This window comes from Chelonoidis abingdonii, chromosome 1 (assembly GCF_003597395.2).
Source record: "Chelonoidis abingdonii isolate Lonesome George chromosome 1, CheloAbing_2.0, whole genome shotgun sequence".
In the NCBI taxonomy this organism is placed as follows: domain Eukaryota; kingdom Metazoa; phylum Chordata; order Testudines; family Testudinidae; genus Chelonoidis; species Chelonoidis abingdonii.
Genome location: NC_133769.1, coordinates 213950440 through 213967539, shown reverse-complemented (window position 1 = coordinate 213967539; position 17100 = coordinate 213950440). Strand labels below are relative to the sequence as shown.

The 17100-nt window shown below is 38.2% G+C and overlaps 1 protein-coding gene across 13 annotated transcripts in view; it reads right to left on the bottom strand.

Annotated features, from left to right (window-relative positions):
• Positions 1 to 550: 550 nt before the first annotated feature.
• The window catches only part of CASK (calcium/calmodulin dependent serine protein kinase), a 442447-nt gene continuing 425897 nt past the window's right edge, over positions 551 to 17100 (bottom strand). For 9 of the 13 annotated variants that reach the window (XM_032806483.2, XM_032806519.2, XM_032806559.2 and 6 more), the window contains 5 exons: positions 15499 to 15579; positions 15309 to 15389; positions 11370 to 11572; positions 8782 to 8865; positions 551 to 1971 (listed from right to left, as the gene is read on the bottom strand). In XM_032806483.2, coding sequence (XP_032662374.1) covers positions 1795 to 1971; positions 8782 to 8865; positions 11370 to 11572; positions 15309 to 15389; positions 15499 to 15579 — 626 coding nt within the window. In that variant the 3' untranslated portion in view covers positions 551 to 1794. The remainder of the gene's footprint in view (positions 1972 to 8781; positions 8866 to 11369; positions 11573 to 15308; positions 15390 to 15498; positions 15580 to 17100) is intronic. The other 4 variants (XM_032806527.2, XM_032806492.2, XM_032806543.2 and 1 more) reach the window with 1 other exon arrangement.

Here is a 17100-nt window from a genome sequence, read left to right as displayed (position 1 = left end):
TCCCCTTACCAGGCCCAGGCTGGTCAGATGCTGGCTCCACGTGGAGGCAAAACATGCTGCTGGGCTGCTGCGCGCACAGCCCCTCCCTCGCAGAGTGCTGAGGCAGGGGAGGGGGGAGCTATGGGAGGGACAGTGGCAGTGGCTCACACTTCCAGGAGCCACAGAACCCGAGCGAGGTGAGGGAGGAGCCGGGGTGCACGCCTGCCTCCAGTCTGGGGTCCCAGACACTGGCCCCGCTCAGCCTTCTGCCGGCCTGGGATGCTGTTTACTCAGCCGGCAGCAGGCTGAGTGGGGCTGGCGGCCGGGACCCCGGCTGGCAGCCGCATGCCAAGCAAAATCTGCTCGCTTGCCACCTTTGACACGTGTGCCATAGGTTACCAACCCTGCTCTAGTTCCTAAATTGGTCAAGCTGTGTTTATGTACTCAGCAAAACCCCATGATAGACTTGTATTCACATCAGAGACTTTGATTAACAAACATGCTCACAAAAGGTTTCTTAAAATCTAAGAGTGAGCTGACTGTTTTCAGAACAACTTGAAGAAATCTGTGATGAAATGAAGGACCCAAAGGCATTTAATTGTTGAACACATAAAAGGAAGTATATTTAAAATAAAAAAAATTGGTCAGACTGTAGAGTCAGTTACCATTTTTAAGGAATTTACAGGGCTGTTGTAGATGAGTCTTTTGGAATAGCCAGTTTATCGCATTGCCTAAACTGGTTTCTTCATTGCACAGTATTTTCTCTTAAAATGTGTGCAGTTTTTAAACAATTACATACATATTAAAAATCAGCATTTCTTTGCTTAAACTTAATTAAAACGTTAATACTCTCAGACAACACAGATCTGAAATGGTGAAACCAGTAATTTCCCCCACCCACCTTACAACAAATTAAATTGAGACAAAATTACAAACACGTTTCACTACATGATTATTATTAATAAAAATCAGTTTTTTTTTATAAAGTTGCCCAAAATGCAAGGGATGTGCATAGGTTTACAACTTAGTCATAATAATATTTTATTTTATTCCCTTGGGTATGTTTTCCCATGAACGGAATGTATTTTGCTGTAGATTACAGGTTTTTTTTTCAACACAGATACACCAACGGCATGAACGCTTGCGACTGTCCACATGCATTAAGAGTCAAGACCCAATTTCAAATCTCTAAAAGGTTTATAGAGTTCTTCAAAGAGACAGTATCACATTATCTGGATGTTACATAAAAGTACTTAAAAATACTAGTCTAGGGGAAAAAAAAGCAAAGAAAGGCTTTTAAAATTCATGAATTTGTTTTGTAATCACTAGACTAATTATTTAAAATAAATAAAGGAAAGCAAGGTATCCCAATCCATAAAATCAGAATCTAAATAGAATGTAGTGTTCCACCCCCAAGTTAAGGTAACAGAATCATTTATTATTATTATTATTAAAATAGATTATAGAAAGCAGCATCTATTTTGTGCAGTTTTTAGGGGCCTTTGAAATAATAAGCTATGATTTCCAAAAATATAACATTCCAAAGGATTGAATAATACATATATTGAAACATACATTTTATTAAAGTTTAGGAAAACTGATTAAAAAAAGATACTGTCTCTTTAAATTAGTGTTTAATTTTTTTCCTCCTCCTATCTATTAGGACATGACAATAATTATAAATTTAGGTCACACTACATCTAGGTAGTCTCTAGGGGCCGAGATCTGTTGACACAAGGTCAATAACAAAGAGGTTTTCCATGTATGATGTGATTCCCAGTATTGATAAAATTCTTCAGTTATCTGGTGAAAGGTCTAATAGACCCAGGAGACTGGAACCCACTGTGATGCTGTACAAACAAGCTCAATGGCTTCCTCCAGATGCCTGATTGTTTCATCAATCTCATTGTTGATAATTGTTAGATCAAAGTAGTGTGCATATGTTCTCTGTAAGATTTCAGATTCCTTTTGCAGGCGCTGAAGAGATTCATCCTGCACAATGATTGGAAAAGAAAGCAAGAGACATAAGTTAGATTCTTTTGTTCAGTTTTCTGTTTGTTGGTTACAGAGAAGGAAACAGAAAAAATAAAACCTAATCTAAGGATTCATGAATGACTTATGCCCCCTATATAATGTCAAATTCCATGCATGTTACAAGGAAGAAACTGTAACTTGCTTCTCCCTTGTAACTTTACACAAAATCACAATTCTCAACAGAGGTTACTCAAGACACATCAGGACACTAATCTAATTTGTGGGAAGGGTTAAACAGACAGGGGATAAGCATGAGGATTAAAAAAATAGAAGAACGAACCAGTACAAACATGGAAAGAGTGCCAGTTCATGAATGAAAACATACCCAGCTCACAAATACAAGCTGTTTGGCATTTAACCAGACATTGATACTGGAAACATGAGAGGATGTGTTTTCAAGTATCATCTGTTTTTGGACAATTTCTGTAATATCTATTACTACTCAGCATCAGTCTTCAAGTTTCACTTCCTTCTATTTTAATAAATATTTACTATGGACAGTCTAAGGAAATTCTCACTCTATTGCTTTCTAATTTCTCTCTTATTATAACCCTCTTCTAACATCTTATGGTCTATATGAGACTATTCTAATTCCAAACTCTACTGGTGCAATTCAAGCCCACCAAAAATAGCTGCACCAGTTTTACCACCTCCACCTCTTCTGGGAGTTGTGTCGGGAACCTGCCCTAAATTGAGACCAGGTTATCATATATGGCCTATGGAATCATATTTTGTGGGTGCTCCTGCCACACTCCTCCAAGGCCAGCACTGTTCACATTCTGGGATACACTGATTGAGTCTGGGCTTCCAAATGGAGCAGGGTTGCAGGAGGCTTGTAATATGGATGACTCATGCCCCGCCTGAACCTGGGGGGCCTGTTGCCTTGGTTCTGTGGTGAGAATGAATGATGGGAATTTAAACTCTCTTCTCACAATCTCCTCAGGATACCAGAAGATCACCTGAAATGTCCCACAAGCCATTGCTTCTAGGAACTGTGGGATAGGTACCCAGGAGGCAGTGCAAATGAAATGTCATTGCACAGTGCAATACGGAAATGGGGCAAAACCACTCCCAAAACACTATGGCCAGTGTGGGCATACTGCATTGTTAATACCTACCCTAGTGTGATCCCACCAGTTCAGTTCTCTAGTGTACCAACAGATGCAGGCCAGCACTCCAGTGCTATAAAGCACAGAGCAGCGTTGAGTGGTTTTATTACTTGAAATTATTTGGGCCACGGTTTGATTTCCATAGTCTTCATATGAAGAGGTCAACTGGGTTCCCTTTCCTCAACTGACCAAGTATCTGGGATTGCACTGAATAAAAAAAAGATGTGGAAGCTGCACCTTGTGGGGCATGTGAAAATCAGCATTCACTGGGAGGAAACTGGGATGAGGCACTTTTCTTTTCCTATACCATGAAACTAACCATTTCCTTGAGTACAGTTCTAGATCCTGACTGAATTGCTTCAGAAAAACAGCAGCTTCTAACAGTACAGTCCCCACTAGTCAACAGAAGATGACTCTCTCTCTTCATATTTGAACACTACATTCAAACATAAATGTAGCCAAGTGCTCCACACACACACGTGTACAGGGAATGTCCTTTTAAGGAGTATTATGCACCCAAACAAGCACATGTGAAAAACAATATGTGCAGATTTGTTTTATGCTATTCTCAAGTCAATTACTGATAAAGAGAGACTTTAGATTGTGCTAAATACACCACTGGGACATCTACGATAATGCAGCAACCATGGCAAACTCCTTAGCTATCGTAAATTATCATAGCTCAATTGACTTCAACAGAGCTTCAATGATTTCTACCAGCGGAGGATTTGACCCCTTTGTGTTTAAATTAATCTACAAAGTGAAAAATTATATTTGTATAAGTGCAACATTTTTAGCACTTTCAAGATATCTAATTAAAAAGGTACATTTTATGTCTGTAACCCCAATGTTTTAAAAATACACGGTACTGAACACTGTATATTTCAAATGAGTATAAACCTGAAGCCATTGGATTAATACTGTATGTTATAATATAAAAGGTTTTAGAACTCGGGACATAAATGTAGGTTTTCACAATCAGTTTCATGCCTATATCAGTAATACTCAGTAAATGTATGGATATAAACTTTTTAATCTACACTATCTATTTTATAATGGTAAATTAGCAGAGAAAATAGAAATCTGCAGGGAATCTGTAAAACATGTGGGTATTTCCTTTCAAAAAAGGAAGACAGAAAAAGAACGAGAAGAGCTGTTCTCAAATCTTTACTTCTACTTGGCTCTGGTCCTAGATTTTGCAAAAACAAAGAGGATATTTAAAAAATATCTGTTAGATTATAGCATTTAACTGTCACTGTTGCTCCTATATAATATTTTATAGACAACTAAAGAGATTGCATTTTGGGAAACCTACACTATTTACCCCCATGGAAATGCAAAATGTTACTTTTACCTACTCCTAGGGGAATTCTGCACCAAAAAAAAAAATTCTGCAGCAAATAATTAAAAATTCTACACATGATATAAAATTCTGTAAAATTCTGCATATTTTATTTGTCAAAATAACGCAATATAATCACTCTGGTTTCAATTATTTTGGTAATTTATTTCAACTACAATATAATGGATGGAGAATTGGAGTGGAGAGCATTGGAGGAAATCCCCAAACCCCCATGCCTAACAGTAATGTAACTAGGTTTGACCCTTTATTTCTAGTTACAAGTCAACAGTTACATCATAGGCAACTGAACAGCAAATGAAGGCTGGGGAATCAAACTCACAATTTATATTGACTACTGACCATCTCCAGAAAGGTCAGTAGCAAACAGTTCATGGAGCACATTCTGATAGGAATTTCTTTCAGTCCAAAAATTTAGACCAGTTTTAATCACTAAAGCACCAGAAGCATTTATAAGCCCATACTGTCCTTTACACCACTCCGGTAATGTAAAGGAGCTTTAAAACATTTACACCTGTTTTATACTCCTGGGGGAATTCACAAAGAGAATGGGAACAATTCACTAAGTAGGCAGGTTGCTACATTCTGCTTTGCCTGAGAGGACAGAGCCTGTCCCACACTTGTCTCCTCAGAAACACCCCAAAACCCTGCCCCTCCATGCCAAGCATGCTGCAATAGCAAGTGAGAGGGACACTGTCTCTCTCCCTCTCACACACAGACTCTACAGCCCCCACCCTCCCTTGGGTGGTGATTTACATCTCTACTGGCTGCTCTGGGTGCCTCAACCAACCTGCCTGCACTGCTGGGGAGGGGCGGATTACTGCTTTTGCGGCTTCCCTTTGCTTCCCCATCAGAAGTAATTTTTCTATGGGGAAGCAAAGAAATCTGCAGGGGACATGAATTCTGTGCATGTGCACTGATGCAGAATTGCCAGAGTAGTACTTTTACTACTGTCCTTAAGAATGTAGGGTAAGTCTTTTACTTTATTGAATTAAGGATTGGCCTGAGCTGCAAAGTTCTGAAGTGGGTCCAAACTTCCTCAAAGTTTGGAGAGGAGGAGTCAGATCAAGGTTTTTTGTTTGGTCCCACCTCTAATTTGAATATATGACAGAATTATCACCTATCTGCATATTCCAGATTTACAGCATTATTTGCACACGTCCTTTAAAAAAACTGAGTATCAGAATGCAAGATATATATCTAGCCACACTGGATAACAGCTTTGGCTAAATGTTTCTGAAAAGGTGATTAGCAGTTAAAGGATTTATGTCACTTAGCATGTAAGTGGCCATAATCAGGCTTCAAAGCTAACATCCCATTAAGACCTCTCTTTACACTGTGAAGGTTAGCTTGGCAACCAGAAGGGATATCACTTTTTGTTTTAAAATTAAAATGTTAAAACTAGAGATATGCTAGGACATTTGAAATCTCTAACATTTGTATTTTCAATTGTGCCAGGCAGTAAGACATTTCAGGCCATGCATTTCTGGGGATTATTACATGTTTTGTAGTTGAAGATATCAAGCACTTGGTTTTGTGCTTCACAAAACCACGAGAACCATGCAATGTTTACCCAGAAAGGCACCGTATTTTGTGTCTTTACTCATTTACAGTGGGATCCCTGTAAACTGGAGATACTGTACATGAATTCTACTGTTGGCTAAAATGGCTCAACTGTGCATTGCAGGATAAGGCTGTTTGAAACGTGTCAGCCACAAAGTCATAATGTGCATTTCCTAGAGTAGGAATAAAAGTCTCTGGGCTCACTTGGTTTTGAAGCGATCCTTTTAACTTTTTTCTTTTTGCCAGTGAATGAGCTTCCATTTGAATGAGCTTTAGCACATATGTTTGAGGTCTTTATTACTTTATACTTTTATTCTAACGGCAAAAGTAACGTTGAGTGAGAACAAGGGTGTCTATGTTCTAAATCTATTAAAATAATCAGGATTGCATCTTATCAGGTCCTAGCGGGTACTTACAGGCAATTTTCTGCACCATTTTGGCAGCTATATAAAATGAATACAAGTGCAGGAAAATGAAAAGAAAAGCAAAGATGATAATTCAAGAAAAAACATAAGGAAAAAAGACAGTCATTTACAGATGTTTGTGCCTCAGGTGTTTGTAAAAATGAAACAAAGCAGGATAAAAAGGTCAAAAGGGCTATTCTTTATGCAAATAAATCTTTTGTAAAAGAAAAAATGAATGGGAAATATGAAGTATGCACATGAAAACCTAGGCTGCTAAGACACATCATACCACAGTTTCTGTATATATTCCCTTCCCTCTCATGCAGCACAATAGATCCAGGTGAGTAGGATCCTACATTGCATTAATGTCCACTGTTATTACTTGTTTTTTAGAGTGAGTGTTAGTGGTTCACAGACAGTGACAGTTTTAGCAAGTATTCAAAACATTAACGCATGACTCTGACTTTGCAACGGAGTCCACCTGGATGAATTATGCCACACAGATCGAATTGCAGGATCTGGGCCATAAAAAGTAAACAAAACTTAAAAGGAAATACAGCACAAGAGCATAATAACGAGACTAAATATCTGAACCCTAACCTTTCTTGGTTTAACTGCCCTATGTCTTCCATCTCAATGAGGAAAAACAAGCCCAATCTTGCACATGCCCACACTGTTGCTCAGTACATCTCAAATTTGCTTCCTCGTATTAACCCTCCCAGTTCTCCCCCATCTCACATTCTACAACATGAACTTCTGAATGGTCAAAAGAAAAGTACCACTGGTATTTCAGAGTGGGAGAGTTGAAATAACACACTAGAGCAATCAGTTAATTCTGTAACAACTTTGGATTTTTTTTTTTTTAAAGGTAAAAATAGTACTGAAGATCTTCAGGGGCTTTTGTGCATTTATAATGAGTTGTACAATAGCTCCAGCTAAAATAATCAGAAAAGTTGCATAACAATCCAGGACCCATTCTCATACTCTTGAGCTTTTTTTTTTTTTAAAAAAGAACAATTATGCAATCTGCTGTGCAAAAGAATATCTACAATTACAGGCGATGCAGCATTTTAATATTTGCTCATATAAATTTACAGTAAATGTTATCAGCAGTGTTTCAGAAGAATGATCACTATATCATTTTAACATAGCTAAAATCAGAATGTTCTGAGACATCTTCATCTCTGTGTTTGGGAAACTTAACAGTTAAAACAAAGTATCAAAGGGGTAGCCATGTTAGTCTGTATCCACAAAAACAACGGAGTCCAGTGGCACCTTAAAGACTAGCATTTATTTGGGCACAAATCTGTTAGTCTTTAAGGTGCCACCAGACTCCTCATTACTTGAAACAAAGTCATCTGTCTTTCACTTTCCCCCCATAATTTTCTTGCCATTTTACTAATTATTTATGGTATTTGTGTTTGAACATCTTAATCCTTTCTGGCCCATCATTTATTTGCAAGAATCTGTAGTGAAGTCCTAATTCTATATTTGTGTTATCACACACATTATGTCTGGGGAAGCAGACTGTTGCTACAAACACAGAATTATCATTTCCCTGCAGGATCAAAGAGATGAAAGAGGGATTTGCTAAGAGAGAAAGTTCTTATTAAGATACAAATACAATTAATACCTTAGTAAGAGAAAAAAAAGGAAGGAGTTGGTTATAAATGTTTTGTTTGAGCTAAATCCTGAGGTCTTTATTTACATAAGCTCTCTTTGAAGATGAACACTTAATTTCTCACAAGCAGGTATCCCTTCCAGTTTCACAATTCCAAGTGTCACAATGTTATCTGAATGTAATAGCCAGTTTCTGGTATATTGCTTTGGGATTTCTTTTCTCAAAGACGAAACTTAGCAGTTTCCTCCTTCTACTTGGGGAGGAAAGAGTAAAGTAGTTCGAATGACTCAGAAACTGGAAATTCTTGGACAGCTGACCAATTAGCTGGCTCAATGACCACAGCAAGGATTTTGGAAACAATTCTTTTAGGTAGGGAGGAAATAAAACTGAACAATACATTTTAAAAGGATATCAAATGATCAGTACTGATCTATATATCAGCTGATGTTAAAGTTGTCACGTGAAGAGCTAAGAGTACTATGAAGTGCTTCCCTAGTAGTGACAGTGCATGGATCCTTGCAGCTCAAGTTTATATTTAAATGTAGAAAAAAACATCTGTTATTCAGTAAGATCATCTCAATCTTAACTTCAGTGGTATTCGGACCCCACTATAAAATACAATTGGTCAGTTAAAATGTGGATCTTTTTCACATCCTGAATCATCCATTTAATTGTCTCCTGATAAAAACATTTACCTGTAATAAGCCTTACCTCATTAATGCCTGGGGTAATGGTAGGTGCAGCAATAAAAACAACGAAAGGGGCAAACTCTGCAGTTCTCAAGACCTTCAGTGCCTGTGTAAAAAACATTAAATACTTGAGAAGAGGAACAAATCAATCAACAAGATACAAGTTTAAATACACAAACAGAGGGAAGAACTAACAAGACTCTAGATCAGTTTTAAAGTATAATCAAGAAATATTAAAAATTAACACCCTGACTTACAGATGTGCTTAAGTCTACAGTCACATTTACTCCACTAAGTCTTTGCAAGACTGAGGCCCAACCTGTAAGTTCACCATCCTAAAGAACTGCCAGGTTAAGTAGCCAAGATTTCAGACGCAGGGTATTTTTCCAACAGAAAAAACTAAAAATCAGTCTATATTTAAGCTGAAGAATTTGCATTAGCCAGAAAAACTTTTGCTATGGTTATTCTCAATGGGTCAAAATGTAAATTGTACTTTATAGTAAATGCTGACCAAAATATAAGAAAACATTTTCTGGTTGAGAATATTGTTCAACCTATAGATAAACATATTTATTTTTGCTGAGGCAAAAATGTTCTGTAGTGGAAACTGTGAAGCTTTCAAAGCGTGAGGGTACTGAACATACCAATAATTCAATAATCATAAACTGAGACCAATGGCCCTGCTAGAGAGACCACAAGCTACCTCTATGCAGAAAGATAAATGTAAAGACAATGGTTATGATTAACCTGACTCAAACAGTAATGATTTATAAGTGACATAGGTAGTTCCACAAATGAGGCCCTACTGCAGAGAGTCCCTCCTCCTGGCCTCTTCCAGACTGAAACTTGGGGTAGGTAGCAAGCAAACATAACCTAACTGATCTCAACTGTCTGGGCAGAACGTAGAGTGAAAGACACTTCTATTCCACTCCAAAGCAGTACAAAGAGGCCCTTTGTTTTTTAAACCTGTCTGACAGCCAGCTGAGTTGATGTCCCTCTCTGCTGCTTGAAATCCACCTTCAGATATAATCAGTTATGCATTGTTTCTACAGAAAAGAGGTCACCCTGCAAACATGGTTACATGAGCCAGGGAAGCTCACAGAACTGAGGATGCCTGAATTTGGAACACAGAAACAGGGTAATTAACTAGAACTGGGCTCATGGACAAGTACTACTATGATGCTAACGAATTAGGTGAGCTGCATTATACAATGTAGTCAGATACAGGGCCGCTCCAGGCACCAGCGCAGGACGAAAGTGCTTGGCGCAGCCAACAGAAAGGGGCAGCATGTCCGGGTCTTCGGCTGCAATTCGGCGGTGGGTCCCTCAGTCCCTCTCAGAGGGAAGGACTGGCAGCCAAATTGCCACCGAAGAATGAAGCGGAGTGGTAGAGCTGCAGCCGATCACAGCTTTTTTTTTTGGTTTGTTTTCACCGCTTGGAGCAGCAAAAAAGCTGGAGCAAACCCTGGTCAGATATCTTATTTTTGTTCTGAAAGTCTCCACTTAGGTGAAACAAAATCCATCAACTGCACTGTCCAGAACCAAATTTGTGATCTCCTGAATCCAGTCACAAAAGAAGAGAAGAGCCAGCGCAGAGAAAACAGACAATATTGGTCACAACTTGTTAATTTTGCTCACAGGGGGATGAGCCCGGCAAACCAAAGCAGTGACTGGTGAAAAAGAATGCAGATAGTTCATAACCCAGGAAAAATAACTGTCCGGTTTGTTGTCTTCTGGGCTCAGCTGTTCTTATTTTTAATTGGTTTATGCACGTTATTTCAGGACTGGTCTCTTGTTTCCCTGTGTCCTTTACCCTGCTTGAATATGAATTCAAAGGCACCACAGCTAAAAATAAAACATATAAATTCCTGGCCATCAACCAAAATTCATATCAATGTGGGGGGTTCCAAAGGAAATTTGTCAAAATGTTCCACTTATGATTTTATATCCAGATTGCAACACTGTGAATAAAGTACTCATATTCTTTGAGTTTGTGAATTTACCTACTCGCTGATGCTATTATAACACACACAAAGACATTAATAAATATAGCTGTAGTCATTCTATAGGAAACACCTTCCTATGGTATCAGTGATTGACAGAGAATGCTATTTCTGGGATTGCTGACCCAGTAACAGCAGGGAAGTTGGGGGCAGTCAGGACAATGCAGAAAAAAATTCCCTCCTGTGCGTGGTAGCAAAATGAATTCTACGGCTGAGCATATTAATACATTACAGCTGGCCAGCACAGACAATCAGCTGCTTCAGCGGACAGCTAAGCGCAGTGAGCAACCATGTAACAATAATTTCCCTTATTATATTAAAGTGTGCAGTAAGCAGATTTTCACAGCAGTACTGGTCCCTTGCGAAGCCAAATGGTGAGCTCATTTCTACTTCTTACTTTTACCCTAATAATCAGTAGAAGATGATTTCATACACTGAAGTTCCTGTGTGGCACCATTGCTCCACATACTAAAAACTTTTCACATTAAATGTATGAGTTATGTGTCTTAAATTCTATGGTCAAAAAATGACTGGTGACAGAATGTAACAAAATAAAATTCAGGAGTCTCTGACAAGCTTTGCATTTTTATATATTTCCAATAAGTACCTGAGGCTCTACATCAAGTATTGCAATTAGTCCCTGCTCATGGATCTTCCGTATTGTTTCCAGTTTTGTCCCATACATTGCATCCTCATGGCTGCCATATTCCAAATATTCATTGTTGGATATATCCTGCATCATTTGGTCATGTGATACAAAATAATAATTCTTTCCATTTTCTTCATCTTTCTTGGGAGGTCTGGTTGTGTCTGAAATGTCAAGGAATGCAAAAGGATACAATTTAAATGTGGATTTTTTGTTGTTCTATTAATAGTTATTCATGTAACAATCCATTCCCAAACTGTTCTAAATCTTGATTATTTTCTGCATATTTTCAAAGTTTTATTCACTTGCTCAACAAAGGCTTATGTTAACCATCAATTATTATTTTAAATGATTATTTTAAACTTCAAAGGTGCAGGGAGAATGGCATAAGGTGTGTGTGTGTGTGTGTGTGTGTCCTGTTTCTGTATAACTGCTACACAGAATGGTGTTTAGTTTGGTGGAAGACACTAGTAACTCAATTGACTTTGGAGCTTGTATCATGACTATGCGTAGGCTTCAACCACAGGGAAGAGAAAGGGGTTTTGAAATCCTCCAAGTCTTCCTTGGTGAACAACCCCCCCTGACAGACACTTGCATATTCAACCCTCAGTGATTCTTGTCTGCCTTCAACTCCCCCCTAAAACCTTGATAAATTCTGCAAGAGGTCTACAGCGCACTCCTTCCTGCCTCTCCTTTCTTAATCTAATCTTGGGCTTCAAGGCATCATTCCGACTCTCCACTTCTAAGGCCTCGGCCCCATCCTGCCAAAATTCCCTCATCACTTCTCATCCTCCCCCCCACTTCCTCAATGTTGTATCCTCTGGTACTATAGGTGGAGCTGACAGTACCAATGATAGTTAAGGCTGCCCAACATTTCCCATTATAACACTGTTTTCAATTGCTTATAACTTTTGCTGTTGTTGTTGTTTTGTTTTTTTTAAACAAACACAACCATTTAGATCAGAAGCTCTCATATCTCCATGCTTTGGAACAGGGACATGAAATTTGGCGGGGTGAGGTTGGGGTCACCCTAATGTCAAGGATGTGTCGTTTGGTGTATTCAAGACAATTCACCCAAATATGGTTAAGTTAAAAGCATCACAGTTAATACCTTTCTTCCAAGCCTATGTGAAGAGTTTGGTAGCTAGATTCTCCACTGAGCTTGCTCTAGCACAGGGCTGTAGAGTCTGTGGAGAACTTTCACTGTCATTGCTTCTCTCAGCTGCCAAGGGCTGTTGGGCAAAGGAATGTGGGAAGAGGAGAGTGATGCTGGTAAACTAGGTGCCAGCAATTGCAAAGGCTGTAGGTGTCAACTGAGCACTGAAATTCACAATCGGAAACCAGATCAGCTCACCTATATTTCAATATTGTTCAAAGTAGGTGTTAGACTTGTAAAGATGTCCGTAACTTGCTAAATACATTAATCTAACTCATAATGGCTGTATCCCATGCAATAAAGCAATATGCAAGTTTTGCTTTATAATTGTAAAAATGCCCGCTCTGAACTTGTGAACCTAGGCAGGAAGAGTGGTTCCTCTGCCCATCAGGAAGGACTATCAAAACTAAATGGGACAATGTAGGACAAAAACTTTGTTGATTGCCCAATCCACCCATGAAGTTACGTGCAGGAGTGATCATACTAACGGTCTGAGCTCTGGGGGAAGGGCCTATAAACAAACACGCTTACAAAAAGAACTAGCTCTCTTTCTGCTGTTTGGACTCTTACAATGGCTGGAGCCAAGAAGTAAAAGCAGAGATCCCCAAGGTCAACCTGGGTTAGCCCTAAAAGACATTCAGTGGAAAAATGACAACATCTCTGTCACCTTTCAGAACCACAGACTGTAACTCATTTGTGCTTATAAGTTGCCTGCTTTAACCTGTAAATAACTCTCTCATTTCTTTTTCCTAGTTAATAAATCCTTAGTTAGTTTACTATAAGATTGGCTACCAGTGTTGTCTTTGGTGCGAGATCTAAGGTGCAAATTGATCTGGGGGTAAGTGACTGGTCTCTTGGGACTGGGAACAACCCCCAGATTGTGATTTTTGATGTAAGTGACCATTTATCACTAACTTCAGTTTGCCTGGGTGGCAAGATAGACTGGAGTGTCCAAGAGTGACCCAATTGTAATACTTTTACAGTGATCCACAAGCTCACATTTGTTACTGGGTTGGTGAAATCTAATTACAGAACATACCACCAGTTGGGGTGCATCCAAAGAAGTGGGCTGTAGCCCATGAAAGCTTATGCCGAAATAAATTTGTTAGTCTTTAAGATGCCACAAGTACCTCTGTTCTTTTTGTGGATACAGACTAACACGGCTGCTACTCTGAAACCTATCCCGCTTTTTGACAGTCTGCCCTGAGGCTGGCACTCATGGTTGTGAACCATTCGAGACAGCATGACAGAGGGATTTTTAGGAGTCATAAGCATATACATAGTAGTTTAAACCATGACCATGGATCAGTTTGCCAGAGAGAGAAAAAGAGAGAGAGAGAGAGAGTGTGTGTGTGTGTGTGTGTGTGTGTATATATATATATATACATAGAAAAGGAGGGGACCTGGGATAGAGTCCTGAATGACATCAGGATGACTGCAGTGCAGAGAAAGAGGAGCTGCCCAGGGAGAGGCTTATTGAATAGTCAGAGAATTACAAGCACATAAACAAAATCCCAAAAGCCACAGGTGGAGAGTGAGTGGTGGGAGAAGAATTAATTGAAAACAGCAGGGAGAGAGAGAAACCCTGCAAAACTGGCAATGAGAGGGTCAGTCATTGGTGACCTTAGTAAAAATGGCTTCAGTGAAAAGGAGAGGGGGGAAGCCATAATGAAGGGGTTCTAAGAGGGAGTTTAGTGGGAAGCTGTTGAAGCAGTGGGAGTAACCAGCACAACCAAGGCATTTGTGTGCAAGGAAGAACTCTTCTAAAACCCCTATGATTTTTCTGCATCCGCCAGCACAGACTGGTTCTAAAAATTAACACCCAGGGCTACATTAACTGTAAAAACAACAAACTCCCCATAACTACAACTCATCTAACTTTAATTATAAAACAAAAAGCTCACAAAGTATAAATCTGTCTAGGTTCTTATGCCATAACCATCACTGTCGTGTCTGAGCACCCATGAAGGGGATCTGTTGGGTTCTGTGAGTGGAACTGGGGACAGCTAGCTGGTGGGGGTATTTATGCCCCTGGTCTCAGAATGCTGAATTTGAGGAATAAATGTGTGCTCACCAGTTGTTAACTACACTGCAGAGGGTTCTGTGGCTCCTGTGGCAGGGCATGCAAATCCCATAGTGGGGATCTGTAGCAGCAAGGTCATGAAGGAGAATCAGGGATTTTGGTAACAATTTATTTGTAAACAGTAAAATTAACTGCACTTTGCTCTTATCCTCATCTCTGCATAATTCTACGGGAACTTAAAGTAACAGTCCTCAAGGGTGTACGTAGAGTAATGTGAAACAGTGAAATAAGGTAAATGTATAAAATCTTTAGTCAAAATCCAATTTACATTTCTTTTCATGGGAATTTTGTGACCTTAAGACCTTCTCCTGTCTTGACTGATCCAGACACATAAAACTAAAATACTTAAAAGATAATATATGTGAATAAAGTGACTGTTAGGTTTAAACCTTAAAATGCCAAACATTTGGGGGAAGGATTCCTCAATAAAATAGTATGAAAATGTTCCAAATGAAAGGGATGCTGTATATATTTAGGTGCAAGAATTGATGGTATTTTTCCATACCACACCCTCCATCTCCCTCACAGTATTATGATTCAACCACACTTAACTTATTCTTAAGCTTTAACAGAGTACAATTACACATGCAATAATGAACTGGGCATATCATCATATAGATAATGCATATAATTTTGTGCCACATTTAACATTGCTACTTACGTGGAATAGGGTATGCAAATCTGTCTGGATGTTTTGTGATGAGTGTATTCTTTATGTGTCTTCTTCCAACACCATGTGCACCTAATTCACAACACAAAGAGGAAATTTATATTCACCAGCATTAAGAGATTCAAAACATGCTGTTAAAATTACTGTTCTGTTCAGAATGATAAGGTATACTCAAAATTACCTAGTAAGACTAGTGTTTTCCTTTTGAATGCTGGCAGTTTTACTACTTCTTCATATGTGACGAGATCTAATTGATCAAATACTAAAACATAACATAAAATAGAAAGACAAGAGAAAAACATGTATTAAGTGAGTTAAGAAGTAGATTTTCATTTATGCCAAACTGTAATTTTAGTAACTATATTAAATGTGCATTCCAAAACCACATTTCTAAAATATGTAAACTGACAATACTGAAATATATTTTAATTAGACATTTTATGGCTGCAAGTTTAATAAAAATATTCATTTTTAAGTCCAGAAAAATGGTTAAAAACATAACATTCAAAGCTATTGAAAGGGTCAGAACAGCTTGCATGTCATTTCATGCAGTATTCAGCAGATCATAAAAATTAGCTAAAATGGCATGCGATCACATTTTTTGCATGCCTAGGAAATTAGCAGTAGTAAATAAAGTATACAGACACTGACCAACATGAATACAATATGAGAACATCTATTTACACAAAAGGTAGAGGCTACTTTTAGTAATCATGTTTTATCAGAGAATTATGAGCAATACATAAGCAGGTAGCTTGAATTCATGTTTTATGGTTTTCTCTTTAAACAACTACCATGTTACTTATAAGTAGAGTTCTCTTCAAACACATGCTATTTTTATTCACATGCTTTTGAAACTTTTGACACTGAATGAAGATTTGCAACAAAAAGTGTTGACATTTCTGCACAAGAAAGAACCTCCTTCATATTGAGGGCATATTTATAAAAAAAAAAATCTCATTTTAGTAAAATCTTAATTTAACTGCAATATATTTTCTGCAGTGCCTATCTGATCATTGTCAATTACCAAGGTACAGTATGTGCATCAAATCAAGTTTTCTTCATCAAAATAAGCCTGTTCCTCCTTATGGCCAATAACAGAATATTTGTGGTAACACAATTATTTCAGTAAAATTCTAATGAAGGAATGAGGCAGGAGGCTGCTAATTATAAAGAAGAATGCTTTAATTTAGAGTTTACTGATTGGCACAATCTTTATCATGAAAAGGAAGGGGGATCCATTCTAACAAGAATTACCATTATTACAATCCTGGTCTAAAAAAGGAAGGAAGGAAAGAAGCCTACTATATTATGGCTTTAATTAATCCCAGTAGTCATTGCAGTAATGTAGTTTGCAATTCAGATCCATTTAATGCACTTAGAAACCTTTGTACAACTACTTCAATACATTGTTGGTCACACTATAAACTGGTCAGTTTAGTTAGTTAAGACTTCTTAACTTAGAAAATATATGGATTTGCAAATTTGTTAGTCTGTCAGAAAACAGTCTGAATTCAATTTAAAGAAAAATATCTCCCTCAACGTTTCTCCAAATATTAAAATGTTCTTTTAGAGAAAGATTCTGATCATATTTTTCTTCACTCCAAGAACCTACAAAGATGGAATATACCTCTGCTGTAACTTGAATTCATTTAAATTAGCTAACGAGTTTATTCAAGATTAGAAAGAGCTGTGTGTCTAATTTGCGCTAACCAGCTCTGCCACTTTAACTATCTAACCTTCAAATAACTCTCATCTCCTTGGAAAAAATAATCTAGCTTTT